Genomic DNA, 16,858 nt, shown 5'->3' with positions numbered 1-16,858 from the left:
CGTGTCCATCGTCTTTAGATAGAATCTGTTCAAAAGTTATTATAAATTTTGCATAACAGCTGTTAAATGCATACAAGTCTTTACTAAATAATTCATTGGGGTATATAATCCACTTTGAACGGTCAGGATAATATTGTTTATAATAGGCCTTGTATATCACATTGACCATAGTTTTCCTAAAAGTGATTATTAAATGTTGGAAACTATGCCACATCAGGTTTAAAAAAAATCTACAAGGGGATGTGGTGGGCACCGAGGCACACAAAACATCTGCATATTAGAGCTAACACAACCATCCTTCTTGACATACCGTTGTTCTTGCTACTGTAAGAAAACAGGTAGTCCAATCTGGTATATTCATAATGTTTTGCTATAATAACACCTTAAAATGCCAAGAGTTGACAGCAATTCCAGGATAAAGTTCAGCTGTGATGAATATTACAGGAATATACCGTCTTGACAAGTTTTAAAAAAAATACACGTATTGTGGACTTCAGAATGAAGAGTCAGTTTAAGCAGATTTATCACTTAGTAGATTCATTCATAAACATCCATCTCCAGAACCTGAACAGATCTGTTAGGCAGCACAGAGGAAATCTATCAGTGTGTGCTCAGATACAAATAACCTAAACAGGAAAGCCATACAATAAGATCTCCAGTGAGGATAAGGGTGTATTAGGTGTGCGTCTGGGCGTGAATAAAAGAGGAACAAACCCCTCTATCTAATCACATAACTGCCAGCCTACCCATGGCACAAACAGAACCTCCACCAGCAGAAAGCAAATAAAGATGCTTACTGATTAGATCTCATAGTAAGGGATGGCAAACTGCCAAGCCATGTCCAGCTTGATGCTAAGCGTCTTTTATTGCAAAAAACTGGTACCCTAGCATGCAAGTGCCAACTACGTAGCTGGCGAAACGGTGCCTAATTCAATATGAAAGGAGCCATTGCTCCTGCCTTTGAAATAATCAGCTACTTCAGCGTCTCCAAAGGGCATCTCAATTTTTATACGTTTCACGTAATAAATGCACCCGTGGTTGTTGAACGTAAAGATTGGCAATCACATGACAAGGAAATCAATTTTGTTTACGTTAGATGAATCAAAATTCCTGACTGAAGCACCGGCGTCCCTCACTGCAACTCCTTCACAAATGTTATCATTGTCTCCACTGACAGTCCCTCCCACAGCACAGCATTGTAGCTTTAGATTAAAAGTGCCCATAGATAAATGATAACTGTAATGTGAGAGCTTAGCAATGCTTTCTACACCCCTACCCTACAATTATGGGCAAGCTAGGCAGCACTAATACGTAGATAAAAAAAAAACAAAAAAAAAGTTTGAGTCGAAACAATTCTATTCTGTATTCTGTATTTAGAATTTCACACCTTAACCAAATGTCACTGAATCTCTCCATATCACAAATTAATAGGAAGGACACCTTTTTCTTTTGTATTTCAAAGACAAACTTTCACAGTTACGCAGCCATCATTATCCTCTTCAGTGCCTTTTACAGGCTTTCAAATTAACGATTTATCAGTATTTAAAGAATGTGCACACTATTACAGAGACATAACACATACAAGTCTAATTATAAATACGTGTGCAGTTACCCATAGCAACCAGATTACAGCAGTCAGCATAATGGAAGATTATTTGTAATTGACTGCTATGCTTTCCAACACTTGCACTTGGCCTTATTAAATAATATGGTTAACTATGCAATATTGCGTTCAGATAAACAGTCTATATGTTTTTATTACTGCTACCAATGTGGTACGATAATTAACCCAATCAGTGCTGGGAAAGCCAGCAACATCTTCAGCCCTCTCAAAGTGATTGTAAATCTTTCCAGTGTAGGCAGCTAACATCATGTCCCCCGTTTAGGAACACAGTTCCTAAGCTGCAAGGAATACGTTTGTGATTTCCTATGTATTTTGAAGACATTCTATGTTATATTTACAATGCAGCAGGGCCTCTATAATGACCGCATGTTAATTAAATCAATTCAAGCCATAGATGTAGGGAGGTCTTTTTTTTTCTTTCCTTTTTTGAGATAAATGTAGTATTTTTGGCAGCATGCCAAAAACAGAGGGCTGCATTCTGTCATTTTTAAAGTGTATAGATCAGAAACAATTGTATAAGTGAAAGCTGTTTGAACTGATTTGGCGTAAAGAATATTCATGTCTGTATATATACATCTCTAAGTGATCTTGTAAAAATGTGTTGTTTTACTCCCGGTTATAAGGAAAGTTCTGCCAACGAAGCAGCATGTGTGTGATAACAGAGATCTGGAAAATGTGCCTTTCTTGACAACTAGTAAAAAGATAATGATGCCTTGCTACTACTACATGGGTAGTACCTGTCTGTTTAAACAAAGCAAGGAGCTGATTGCAGCTTTTCAGATTGCACGCTATGGTATTCATCTAAAGAATATAGAAAAACACAAAATGTCACAAAGGTCCATCTAGCGAAGATCTAATTGTCTGGCTAAGCATGAAACTAATAAACAATGGTTGGCCATACACAGACAGATTTCTCATCAAAGCAACGGGTGGCAGAAGATTTGCCCAACCTCACTCAAGTCACAGGCAACTGGAAACAATCTTTTCTCTGGCTCCACTTACATACAAATACAGGGCACACGCGAGAGCGCAAGATGGAAAATTTAGTTATCACTCTCTACTTAACCCCTATAGTTCACAAGTAATGCTCAAATCAACTGTGTAATTTGCAGATATGGAACTTGGTTTAAGTTTTGGTATGGGTGATACTTTATATTGCCAGTCTCAAATCACTTGAAGGTAGCTGCATTTAACCCATGGTCTAAGAATACAAGTCCTGTGTCCTGCTTTGTACAGTTAGGATATCTAGTTATCATTCTGTACGTAACCCCTCCAGTTCATAAGTGATGCTCCAATCAATTGCATTATTTGCAGATATGGAGTTGTATTTAGGTTAAGGTATGAGTGATAATTTATATTGTGGATACTTATCTAAGACACAGGATACAGATAGGTATAGTAAACAGCTTGATGTACTACATGAGTCATTTATACACTGACTGCTCACTTCAAATACTAAGATTATGGGAAGTACAATGTTTTAAATTCCCCTGAACCTAATTGAGTACATCTAGCGTACACAGGTTGGAGTAAAATTTACTCCATTGGTATTTGAGCCCCATGGTGATTCCATGCTCTACACAAGTGGGTAACGACTCAAGAACCAGAAGCTCTCTGTTCTAAAATGTCACCACTTGATGACTTTGATGCTATGTCAACCCCAAGGTAAAGATATCCAAATATATTCCTGGTTCTTATTTTGAATCACAAAAGAACAGTAAGTAGCTGAAGGCATAACAAGGCGTATTTAATAGCATAATGCAAAAAATAGGGTGCCGTAGCCAAGACAAACAGTCAGGAAGAGGGTCAGTAGTCAGTCACACCTCTAAAACAACTGGAAACTACATTCTGATTGCTCACTTTGGCTTTAGCCACTTTGTATGGCCTTATCAAATACAACGTTGTGTGATCGATAAAAAGGTATATCTTATTTTTTTTTTATTCTCTTTAAAAACATATCTGTACATAAGACTTGCACAACCTGTAGGTGTCACAGGAAATACAGAATGCTGGGCATGCTAGTACTTTTAGTTGCCTGGAGTTGGTGGGCTACAACTTGAGTGCCCATCTATGCCAGCTGACCTTAAACACAGCTGAAGCACATAATCACGTTGTGTTTATGTTTTTTGTTAGTTTTAACCCCATACCATACTGGATCTTGACTTGAACTGTTTAGTGGGATGAAGTGGAACTCTTGACTTTTAGTAGGTGACCCACTAGTGTTATTTTTACATATACATTTCAGTACTAAAAAAATGAAAAAATAATAGTATTCTTGTGAGTAAATAAAACTCCAAATTATAGGTCTTGCTACTAGTCTAATTTAACCACAAAAATCAAATTTTATATCTTTATATCTTTATATCTAAACAATAGACCTATCAAGAATACCATTTTTGGCAGTATTTGTAAATGCAGAAGGATGTGTTCTGCAGAGATTGAATTTTACACCTGATAGAACAATCCTTAGATCCATTTCAACTTAGTGTAGAGATTACACAGAACACCATTTACTGAACTACCGTGCGTTCGCAATTTGCTTGTTAGAAGACTTTTGAAATAATCCCTGAAGGAACTTAGCTGTATTTTTAAATGGATCAAAATCTCTGGATTAAAACTATTAATGGATCAAAGGCCATAAATTAAGAAACCTTAAGAAAAATGCAGTTAGGATTACATTATTTTTAAAAGTTGCTATATCCTTATAGCAATAGAAGAAAACTGACACAAACTGTAAAAACAGATCCAACTGAAGACATGTATTTGGTACAGTAGCATCAAACCCAGCATGTGGAATTTATCAATTGAGTGACCTGTTTGGGACAATGGCAAGCAGTCTGCTTTTAATTCCTTCTTGACAGATACTGTGTTTTGTCTTTTAAACAGAGCTCTCCGATATGTAAATACGATGTTACATCACTCTAGCGTTACTCCATATTTGGTCATTTAGAATGACTTTGGATCTCTAAAGGCTACAGATCCCTTCCACCAAGCTCTGGCTTCATTAATCATGAGCTGCTCTTTTGCTGCAGGTCCCTTCAATGAAAGACAGCAATTGGAAATGGTCACTGGAAACTTGGCCTTCAGGAGAGGAAAGAAGCTTAACCCCACACACACCAAAAGCAGCAAACCAGTGCTTTTCGCACATAGTGTGAAATAGATCTGTGCACATTACAAGCACTACCTGCACTCTTTTGTCACATACAGCTAGAGATCTGTTTCATCCCAAATGACCTGCAGTTGTTTACACTGAATGACTTGCAAATACAGAACTGGTTTAATGTCATTTTTGTAGATAGCACAAGGCTATACAGTCATACATTTTCTTGCTAAGGTACAATGTACAAGTACGTTGGGAGACTAAAGCTGGCCATACATTATACAATTTTATTGTTCAATTTCCTTTAGATTTACGTTCAACTAGGTAGTGCAAGGGCCTGCCTGATTGCATATAAACTGAAAGTGTTTAGGTTTGACCTCATATTATATAGTTTTGGTAAAGTTGTATAATGTATGGCCAGCCTAATATATGTAAGACCAAATCTGTCAATAAGCACTGTATGTGTACGGGAATCAAAACCAAATATCCGATCAGCTACAATCAGACACTGATCCTTTAGGAATGATAGTTCGGTAGCACATGCATTAGTGTAGGGGGGGCATTAAAAATCAGTATTAAAGCCTCTTGTGTGCCTTAAAGATTCTCAACTAAAGCAAAAAGATCTTCAAGATTTAGCTGCAATTTTATATGGCCAAAGTTTAAAAAGATCCTGCTGTTTAAATAATCTGGTCAGCCAGTTGGATCTGCTGGCTCAAGGCTAGCTTCATACCTGAAATCAGGCACCGAGAATGAATCTAGGATGATTTCATAAGTTTGCTGGATATTCTAGTCTACAGACTCATCATACACCTAATCTGACATTGAGGGTAAAGAACAAAACCTTAAACTGCAATGCCAAGTTTGCCATCTCCCCCATCATATGAGGTTTTTAAAACAATACAGAGCAACCAGTGATAAAAAGTTCTAGCTATAACATACAGCAAGTATAATACTTTTGATTGGTCCAGAAGATCAACAAAACTCAAAAACATTCGAAAATGCGTGGTTCTTCTCATTACGCATGAACAAGAACCCCAAAGGATGGTTCAATTCCACATAATTCTGCCACCCAAGAAGAGTGTGCTTGTCTCCCCTGCGGAACAGGAGCTGGTAGTATGTGCCAGACACTCCTGTAGTTCACAACACCATCCATCTTGCAGTGGGGAGAGAGCTACATTAAGATGTAACTGTTTGATTTTCACACACATTGACCTGATACTAAATACACTACCCAGTGCTCTTTCTCACACAATTCCTAGGCTGCAGAGTCAATTCACATTTCATTGTCTGTGTCTAAAAGGTTAAAACAACAGATACAAAAGAGAGGGGATCTCATAAAGAGTAATACACTTGTGACCTATTCTTGGGAATGAGGTTTGTCTAGAGTTGAAACGGCAATTCCAGGACTACAGCAGTTTTATAATATCATTTCCGCAACGCTGAAAACTTCATCAGGTTTTAGAGTCTTGTTATAAGTTCATAAAGAACGACAACTAAACTAATGGATTCCTTGTTAATGTATTTTAAAGCTATAGGTTTTCAATATCTATTTTCTAATACAACAAATAAATAAAAAAAAAATCAGTGCTTGGCTCATACTGAAGAAATGTGGTTGCGTAAGCCACAAAGAAAATAAAGATACATCTGTCAAAGCCACATCAGAGGTATGGGAAAGCACAGAGAGGCATTTATCATTTGGCTGAAGAGACAGGCTGCAGAGAGCGGCCTTTCCTGTCAAACCAACCTTTTGAAATTTCCAACATGCCCTTAAACTTTTCGAATAAGCATGTCTGTGCGCTTCAGCAACTGCCCTCTTTACTCTGGTCTGGCCAGTCGAAAATGGCATCTTAAAGTCAAGGTCAGGGTGTCACTATGCCATGGGGCTGTGTTTAATTACAGTCTGCATGCTGACAGCCACTATGGATCCAAGGCTAGCTGAAACATGTTTTAACCCTTGCAGCACCTACTTTAGATGTACTCTGTTTTTCTACTGGGTTTAAAGAATTCTGACGCTTTGCAAAATACATTTTTAGAAAGTTAATATTTTACATTAAAATGCCTTTAGATAGGGATGTGCTACAAAGTAAAAATAAATGCAAGCTTACTAAATTAGGCAAATAGCAATGTGTAAAGTGCAGTAAGCCATAATAACCAATCATCTTGCATTGTTGCTGATAGCTGCAAACATGAAACTTGATTGGTTGCTACGAGTTACTTCCTATGCTATGGCTGCCGTTTGATCACCTTACATATGACTCTTAAAAAAGTCACAGTTTTAAATTTAATAATACAGTTTCTTAGAACAGTAAAGCCTCGTACACACGACCGAGGAACTCGATGGGCGAAACACATCGTTTTGCTCATCGAGTTCCTTGTTAGGCTGTCGAGAAACTCTTTTCTTCATTCCCGTCAAGGAAATAGAGAACATGCTCTCTTTTTGGCTCGTCGAGGTTCTCGACAGTTTCCTCGACGAAAATGTACACACGACCGGTTTCCTCGTCAAAAAAATATCTCCCAGCAAGTTGCTTGCTGGTTTTTGCCGAGAAACTCGGTCGTGTGTACGAGGCCTGAAACTGTTTGTGGAGCCTATGAATGAGAAGTCATCTTAATACTTTTGTCAATTTAGAAAGACATTGTCATAGATGACATTGTGAGCACCTATTGCAAGGACATCACACAGAGTGGTCAACTGAAACTTTTTCGCAGGAAAGGTCATGTTTTTCAAGGTACCAAGAGAAACATACAGTAATGTTCCACTTATTGGATTTACCTGCTGCATTTTCCTGTTTTGGACAAATTCCTCGAGATGACGTTGACAAACAGTCGTCATCCTCCGGAGTGACCTGGATGCCAACCTCCACAGGATTGGACGCTTTCTTCAGTTCACTTGGCGAAGGCGAGGGCGGCTTATCCACAGCCTTCTCTAAGCAAAGGCTGCCATTGCATTGTTTCCGTTTGTGCTCAATAAAAATAAGAATGTCCCCCAATGGGAAGTTCATCTGACACTGACCACAGGTAAGAAGGTCATGATCCCCTTCTCCAGTTCCCAATGTGCTGTTGTCGGGTTCGTCGTCTGTTAAAATGGCTTCGACAGGTTCGGCTGCAGGATGGAAAACAAAAGAAAAAAATATCAGCTCTCTTGAGAAAGAGAAAATAGGGGGAAATTATAATGCAACCCATGCTACTTACTACTACTTACTACAAACTCTACAGATATCAATCTCTTTAACAGACTGATGGACCCAACGTAACCTGGAAAAATGTCAGGGTTTCACCAGAACTTGCTCCCGTTGTTATGAGCGTGATGAGATGATGATATTGTTAAAGCTTGTAAATGTATATTGAACAAATACCTATGTAAATGATGCTTGAAAAACGATTTAACCATTGGTGTTTACACTGCCCTAGCATAAAACGCTGTTTGCAGCTGTCATCGGAATGAGGAGAAAAAAGAAGCTGACATGTTCCTGTATATGAATCAGAATAAAGCAAGGGGGAAATACTGGCTTCAGCAAAAATCAGCTGAAGATGCATCCTCCAAAGTGATCGATACAAGTGCAGCAGTTATCAATTTATTTTCAACGTGGCCAGAGAAGCTCCTAAAATATATTCCAAACGTGTTTACACTCATGTTTCACCATCATGTAGAAGTCAGTGTGGTCAAGTGAATGCCACATTTCATAACAGCTGATAGGACTCTATTCCTTAAACTTGAAATACCTATTCTAGAGCTGTCAAACTTGACAGATTGTCTGCATGGACTTCCAAGTCGTTTTATAAGATGGCTAAAATAATGCCTCCAAAGAAACCCTATTGACAGTGTCAGTGCCCTGTCGTTCTTAGAAAGCAGCTTAGTGACAATATTTCCCTTTGCAAATAAATGAAAATCCTAACAAGCCAAAAAAATAAAAAATGAAAGAAAAAAGGTGCCCTGCAATTTGTCACATGAAGACAATGGTGACACCACAATGTCAATTAAAGCACAAAGAAAACCCATTTTGAAAATATCAGGGTGCCCAACATAACTATCAAACAGTTAATCACTCTGACCTTCTTAAGAAGACTGCCAATTTCACATTTTAATGAACTTAAAGCCACAGAGAATCAAAAAATAGATTTTAATTTGGTGGCAGACTATTGGAACAGATCTCGGTAAAGTGCAAAAATCTACTGAACTCAGGTTAAATTTATTTCAGCCCCACGCAGAGTGAATATTAAAGGGGGAGATCTGGAGTAGCTCCCAGTTGAGCAACATGAAAGACGAAAGTGATACCTAACTAGACATGAGCCTCAACTAGGACAAAGTCCTTCCATCTCAGAAGTTTTTGCCTTTAGGAGTACAGACCTTTACATTACCCGTAACTGTATAGGGGTTCCATTTGACCACAATCATCTCTTTCTTGAGGTCTTATTCAAGTATGATCACTTAATTCCATGCGGTAATGAAGGGATGCATATCAGCAATAAAGCTCATGAATTTTACTGACAAGCAGAGATGAATTAATTTCACAATTAGGTAGACTATAGAGTTAAGTTAATGAATGGCTCACGTGTCATTTCAAACACTGAATCTGCTAAGTCTTGCAATGGATTAAAATAAAATCAATATCAGGTATAAAAATAAACTGAAATTCAGTGGCATTCTGGACTGTCAAATCATCGAAGATGTAGTCATGTTAATGAGGCTCAGGAATAGTTAAAAAGACAGGAGCATAAAATAGGCAAAAGTCTACTGAGTGCTGTCACCAGCTTGATTTACAATCAAAACCAGGAAATGAAGTGGTTATTCGGAGGTAGCTGATTACTCCTCCACATTTCACCTAATTAATTTTATAGGAGGCAAAGTTCTTGAAAATAACAAGATGATCAGATGTACAGATATAAAATCCATAACCTTAACATTTCCGGCGCACTCGACGTAAATTATATCTAATTAGGTGGGAATACATCCTGATAAATAAGGAAAATCTACATGGCGTTCAACACATATATTTGGCAACTGATGTATAGAAATAATGCAGGAAAATGATTTCATTATCAAGTGTTGTCATTATTATTAAAATGAGATTCAGTGGAGTCTATGGGTGACAGCTCAGCCACACTAAACACGTGTAAAAAAAGGTGTATGGACATGAAACCTGTGTTCGATTTCACACGGATGCTGGACTTTGGTAGTAAAACATAAACCTGGCGAGTCAGTAGGGTGAGTTTGAGTTTCTGAACTTTTGTAATTAATCGTATTCTGGAGTGTTGTTCCTATTCTCCCTGGAAGAAAATACTTGCACTTTCTCATTGACGGTTGGAAGTGCAAAGCAGGGAACAGCTTAACACAATAATAATGTTATCCTGTGCCCGGACTAGTCTGGGATTTGCTATAAATAATAAAGATCTCGGGTCGGACAGCCATCGTTTTTGATGTGAACTTTGCAAATAATAATGGCACAATGGGAGCTTGAACAGAGGGCTCTATCCCTCCCTCTTCCTCTCTCTGTCCAAACACGTGGATGAAAGGCAAACATGTCAGACAGTCAACAAGGAACCTCTCTGTTTTAGGAAAAACCTGTTTCCCTCCCCTCCCCCCTCTCTTACACAAGACTTCTTGCTTCCCTTCATCGGAGTTAATAGAGAACAGAACAATGTAAACTTAAAGAAAAAACAAATGTCTAGAATGCGGAATGTCAAAACTCAACTCGAAAAATAAACAGACTACTTCTTTAGAAATAAAACAGGATATAAAATGTTAGCTGGAGGAATGTTTTTTTTAGCCTCTTAAAAACGGAATGAATTAAAAAATGTAATGTATTGCGTAAAAACGTCATCTAGTTTCTAGAAGCCAAATGTTTCCACTTTCCGCATTCTTATTTTTCAAAACCTCAAATATTTCCTTTAAGAGGATCAAGAGAATGTCTTGTACGTTAACATATGTATATATGGTTAAAAAGCATGACCGGCAGCCAGAGTGTGAAGGAGCAATGGGCGCATTTTTTTTTCCAAGGTAGTTTAATTCATGGTCCGTATTGCCTCATTTACATAAAGCAACATAAATTGTGGATATGGACAAAGAAATGAGAAGGAGGAAAAATGTGCTTCCCATTCCCCCCCCCCCACCATGAAGAAAAACAAATTATGAAAATGTAGGAATATGTGTTGAACTGGTCAGGTTCAAGTTTGTACATGTTTCCTGATCTCTCTCTGCTCCCTAGCGGTCAGGTCTGGTATCACAAAGCATGTCTTAAGTGAAACCTCATGTTGTCGATCAAGTCCCCCGGAGCTCCCTTGGCAATGGGGAGGGGGGGTGAGCAATACCAGAAATAAACATTAAAGCAGTCAACAAGAGCAAAAAATAACAGACAATGGAGAAATTCTAACCCTACGTCTAATCTTAGATCTAAGCTTAAACTTAAGCCTTAGCCTGATGTGAGAATGAATCGTTAAGCGAACCTCCTCGAAAGTCCCATAGGGAAAAAAATGCTATAGGGTCATATGTGGTTATTTGTTACATTGTAACTTTGCTGCTCTTTCTGTTGGTACGTTAGAAGGTCATCAACCCAAGGTAAATCTACTGAGAAAATGAGCCACTATTTATTTATGATGAAAAACACAATTTCCTATCATACTGATCAATATCTGGAAATTGGAATGAGCTGCAATGAGCTTGGGGGGGGAAGGTGAGACCTGTCAGGTGGACATCAAAACACCTGGAATGAAAAAAAAGGAAAATAAATTCAAAAATCCCCAGTGCTCGCCTCTAGACATTCCAGGGTTGTTTAGAAAAATGCGGACGCCATTAAGAATACATACATGTAGATGGTTTAAGCAGGGTTGACAGAGATCATACGCATGGTAATTTTACATAGCAAGTTTACAAGCTGCTGACAATTCACTCATTGTTTCCGAGATGAGGGAAAACTACTACGGCTCCTTTCGGAAAAAATAACATTGATAATTTCCTACAGAATGCCCTCCGCGCTTTATTTTTTTTAATGTTTTGTAGATTACAACTCAACAGTCAATTTGATTCCTTCGACAGAAGATCTGCCTCTTCTGATCATTTTTTTTTCCTCTCTCTCTCTCTCTCCCTCTCTGCTGACTTTTTTTTTTTTTTTTTTCTGGAGATTATTTTGCTTTTCCTGTCTCAGTTGTTGGCAAGAAGCTCTGCACACGCGGTGCTTGTAAACATTCAGACACGAGGATTTTTCCCAATCAAAATCCACTTCCACTTTTTTGAAAATCTTCCAAAAAATAGTAAAAGAGAGAGAGAGAGAGAAAGCGAGAGAGAGGGGAGCGGAAGGGATTTCCTCTGCCAGCTGCAAACGAGGAGAAGTTTTGAAAGAAGAGTTTGGGGAGAGATTTCTTTGAAAAGGGTTGCTTGCCTGGAAACATCAGATCTCCCCATGCAGCACACACACACTCACACACACTGTGTGCCTTGCTCTCACAGGGCTCCATGGAGCAAGCTCGCTACAGCAGGACAGAAGCAACGCAGGGAGCAGACACAGACCCTCAGCTCGCCTTCCCTTATGCAAAACCACAAAGCCCTGATCCCTTTGCTAAACCTTGCACCTAAAGGTTGCAGCGTTCAAACTTCAATGATAAAGAAGAGTTTGCCTTTCAAAGGACAGCGCTGTGCCTCCTTTGGTGCATTTAGGTTCATCCGGCATGCAAGCTTGAGTTCATGGCTGCACGATCCCTGTCAAATGTCCAGTGTGGATTCCTCAAGGCATTTTATTCCCACAATTTCTTAAAAAAAAAAAAAAAAAAGAATAAAAAGTATCTGATCTCTACAAACTAGAAGAAAGTGAAAGCTATTAAGTGAAGATGAAATTACTTTTTTTTTTTCCTCCCTTTCTCACCTTTGCACAAAACATCTGTGAAGCTACGTCCGCCTGCAGGTAAAGCACGGATTAAGCAAGGTACTTACGTGAGTATTCCCGTTTGCTTAAGTGCTGGGGCTTGCCTTGCTTGCGGCGAGACATGTTGGTTGGTGGGTGGCTTGTGAGAGCTCGGTTCACATCGGGAGAGCAGGGTTAGAGAGAAGGAGACTCCAGAGAAAATACCTTCATCAAATGCCTTTGACATCCAAAATAAATTAGAAATAATACAAAGATGGTGCGGGGAAGATGAATTGTGGGACAGCCGTCATGCCTTTTTTTTTTTTTTTTCTCTTTTTGGAGGGGGGTGAAAAAAAAAAGAAGAGAGAGAGATAGAGAAGGAGAGAAATGAAAAAAATGGCAAAAGCCCCCCTGAGCTGCAAGTTCAAGTGCGGACGTGACGTCCCTGCAAACTTGAACGTCAGGAGCTGGATGGACAGAGACATACAAAACATGGGCAGGGCCAGGGGGAGAGAAGAGGAGGAGGGACGGCAACACCAATGGACACTCATAAGGGGCTGGACAGGAAAACCAGACCCGGGCAAGCCAATGGACAGTGATCGGAAGGAGAGGGGGTGGGAATGAGGGCACTCACAGTACAAGGGGGAGGGTGAGGAGAGAGAGAGAGATGGGGCTAGACACAAGCTGCTGCTTATTGAAAGAAAAAAAAAATAAAGAAGCACAATGTTGAGCTGGAATCTGATCCTGCTGTGGAGATAGCACAGAGGAAAGAGATCACAGCCTCTATCACATAAACACACTCTATACGTCCAACCCTGGGAGATCCAAACAAACACTCACAGGCTGCGTGCAAGGGACACGGGGAATCAGCACACAAGAAAGGTGACACACAAGATGATGCTGGACTAGGAAAGGCTGCTCAGGTCGATGATGAACAGGAAAGAGGGGGGGGGGGGGACACACACATACAACTATGTGCTACCTACAGGAGCATAAAACAAAAAAGTTTTCCAGATGGGAAAAATGACAGATAAATAGAAGTTAAACAAGAGGGAGGGGTTAGGAAGTTGAATTAAAAAAATAAATAAAAACTTACTCTGGGAAAGGAGGGGGATAAAACAACACTTTAAAATGTTATTATCTGTCACAATTATGTGTTGTGCCTTATGTTATCTATGATGCAAATTAGAATAAGCAATGCAATCTACTTATATCTGTGTTACAGAATGTTGATTGCGCCGTTATTCCACCAAATGTTTACTATTTAATATTTATAAACCCATACACTCATACATATAATACATGTAATATAAAGATATATATATATATATATATATATATATATAGAGAGAGAGAGAGAGAGAGAGAGAGAGAGAGAGAGAGAGAGAGAGAGAGAGAGAGAGAGAGAGAGAGAGAGATCTATTGATATAGTTATAAACCCTTACATTCATACATATAAAACATAATATATACACACATATATATAGAGAGAGAGAGATCTATTGATATAGTTATAAACCCTTACATTCATACATATAAAACATGTAATCTATCTATAGAGAGAGAGAGAGAGAGAGAAAGAGAAAGAGAGAGAGAGATAGTCATATCTATGTATATACTGTATTAAAAAATATATATTATATACACATACAGACACATACTGTACTATATATATATATATATATATATATATATATATATATATATATATATATATATATATATATATATATATATATATATATATATATATTTTAGGTGTGTGTATTATATACATATATAGACTAGACAAAAGTAAGTGGATTGATAGGTTGATCAATCTTGGATAGATAAAGTGATAGGAAAAATATGAATGCATGAAATAGGAAACATTTTAGAACCAAAATACCCAAATGATGTGGCTAGATAGATAGATCAAAAGATGCGTGACTTTAGGAAATATTTTAAAACTGGAAAGGTTGCAGCAAAGTAGATAAGTAGGAGAGGAGAAGGGGGTGTTCAGGATAGATAGATAGATAGATAGATAGATAGATAGATAGATAGATAGATAGATAGATAGATAGATAGATAGATAGATAGATAGATAGATAGATAGATAGATAGATAGATGAATGCATGCCATTAGACACATTTTAGGAGTGAGAATGTTGTGTTGGAGTAGAAGGAGTTAAGTAGGAGGAGGGGAGGGAGGGTGTTTAGAATAGATAGATAGATAGATAGATAGATAGATAGATAGATAGATAGATAGATAGATAGATAGATAGATAGATAGATAGATAGATAGATGAATGCATGCCATTAGACACATTTTAGGAGTGAGAATGTTGTGTTGGAGTAGAAGGAGTTAAGTAGGAGGAGGGGAGGGAGGGTGTTTAGAATAGATAGATAGATAGATAGATAGATAGATAGATAGATAGATAGATAGATAGATAGATAGATAGATAGATGACTGATGAAGATGAGTGCATGCCATTAGGCACATTTTAGGAGTGAAAATATTGTGTCAAAGTAAGAGTTAAGCAGGAAGAGGAGGGGGTGTTCAGGATAGATAGATAGATAGATAGATAGATAGATAGATAGATAGATAGATAGATAGATAGATAGATAGATAGATAGATAGATAGATAGATAGAAGATGAATACATGCCATTAGACACATTAGGAGTGAAAATGTTGCGTCGGAGTAGGAAGGAGTTAAGTAGGGGGAGGGGGGGTTGTTTAGGATAGATAGATAGATAGATAGATAGATAGATAGATAGATAGATAGATAGATAGATAGATAGATAGATAGATAGATAGATAGAAAATGAATGAATGCCATTAGGCACATTATAGGAGTAAAAATGTTGATTTGGAGTAGAAGGAGTTAAGTAAAAGAAGGGGAGGGGGGATTTTAGAATAGATTAATAGATAAATAGATAGATAGATAGATAGATAGATAGATAGATAGATAGATAGATAGATAGATAGATAGATAGATAGATAGATAGATAGATAGATAGATAGATAGATAGATAGAAGATGAATACATGCCATTAGACACATTAGGAGTGAAAATGGTGCGTCGGAGTAGAAGGAGTTAAGTAGGGGGAGGGGGGTGTTTAGGATAGATAGATAGACAGACAGACAGACAGACAGACAGACAGACAGACAGACAGATAGACAGACAGACAGACAGACAGATAGATAGATAGATAGATAGATAGATAGATAGATAGATAGATAGATAGATAGATAGATAGATAGAGGACTTTAAGAAAAATTTAAACCTGAAAAGGTTGTGGCAAAGTATAAGTAGTTAAGTAGGCGGAGGAGGGGAAGTTCAGGATAGATAGATAGATAGATAGATAGATAGATAGATAGATAGATAGATAGATAGATAGATAGATAGATAGATAGATAGATAGAAAATGAATGCATGCCATTTCTAGATTGTAAGCTCTAACGAGCAGGGCCCTCTGATCATTCCTGTATTAAATTGTATTGTAACTATAATGTCTTCCCTGATGTTGTAAAGCGCTGCGTAAACTGTTGGCGCTATATAAATCCTGTATAATAATAATAATAATAATTAGGCACATTATAGGAGTGAAAATGTTGATTTGGAGTAGAAGGAGTTAAGTAGAAGAAGGGGAGGGGGGATTTTAGAATAGATATATAGATAGATAGATAGATAGATAGATAGATAGATAGATAGATAGATAGATAGATAGATAGATAGATAGATAGATGACTTTAAAAATAATTTAAACCTGAAAAGGTTGTGGCAAAGTATAAGTAGTTAAGTAGGAGGAGTAGATATATATATAGATAGATAGATAGATAGATAGATAGATACATAGATAGATAGATAGATAGATAGATAGATAGATAGATAGATAGATAGATAGATAGATAGATAGATAGATAGATAGATTGAAGATGCATGCATGCCATTAGGCACACTATAGGAGTGAAAATGTTGTGTCGGAGTAGAAGGAGTTAAGTACGAGGAGGAGGGGTTGTTCAGGAAGGAGAGATAGGTATGTGCAGACAATGAAGCAGGGAGGACATAAGATTCTATAGCTGGAAGGCCACAAGAAACGAGGGCAGAGTTCAACTGGTTTAAGGTGACTGGTAAAGCCAGGCGGTGGTCAGAGAAACACAAGTGCTCAGAAGGAATGAAAAGAAGTCCAAAGACTTGCCTTGTCCAGTGCAACTTAAAGCAGAAAAAAACCTGTAACTAAAACACGCCAATACAATAAGATGTCAAGTGCTGTATTCAGAACTGCTGTTGCCCTTCTTTAAATCACTCTGTATTTT

The 16,858-nt window shown here is 37.9% G+C and overlaps 1 protein-coding gene across 8 annotated transcripts in view; it reads right to left on the bottom strand.

Moving 5' to 3' along the window:
* BCL11A (BAF chromatin remodeling complex subunit BCL11A) overlaps positions 1-16,858 on the bottom strand; it is a 180,930-nt gene that overhangs the window by 162,756 nt on the left and 1,316 nt on the right. For 3 of the 8 annotated variants that reach the window (XM_040351133.1, XM_040351132.1, XM_040351130.1), the window contains exons 1-2: positions 12,646-13,358; positions 7,495-7,824 (exon numbers count right to left, since the gene is read on the bottom strand). In XM_040351133.1, coding sequence (XP_040207067.1) covers positions 7,495-7,824; positions 12,646-12,700 — 385 coding nt within the window. In that variant the 5' untranslated portion in view covers positions 12,701-13,358. Of the gene's footprint in view, positions 1-7,494; positions 7,825-7,923; positions 10,460-12,577; positions 13,359-13,396; positions 13,488-16,858 lie in introns of those variants that run through there. The other 5 variants (XM_040351137.1, XM_040351138.1, XM_040351134.1 and 2 more) reach the window with 5 other exon arrangements.

Source organism: Rana temporaria, chromosome 4, assembly GCF_905171775.1.
Source record: "Rana temporaria chromosome 4, aRanTem1.1, whole genome shotgun sequence".
Classification (NCBI taxonomy): Eukaryota; Metazoa; Chordata; class Amphibia; order Anura; family Ranidae; genus Rana; species Rana temporaria.
This window is presented reverse-complemented; position numbering and strand designations above follow the sequence as displayed.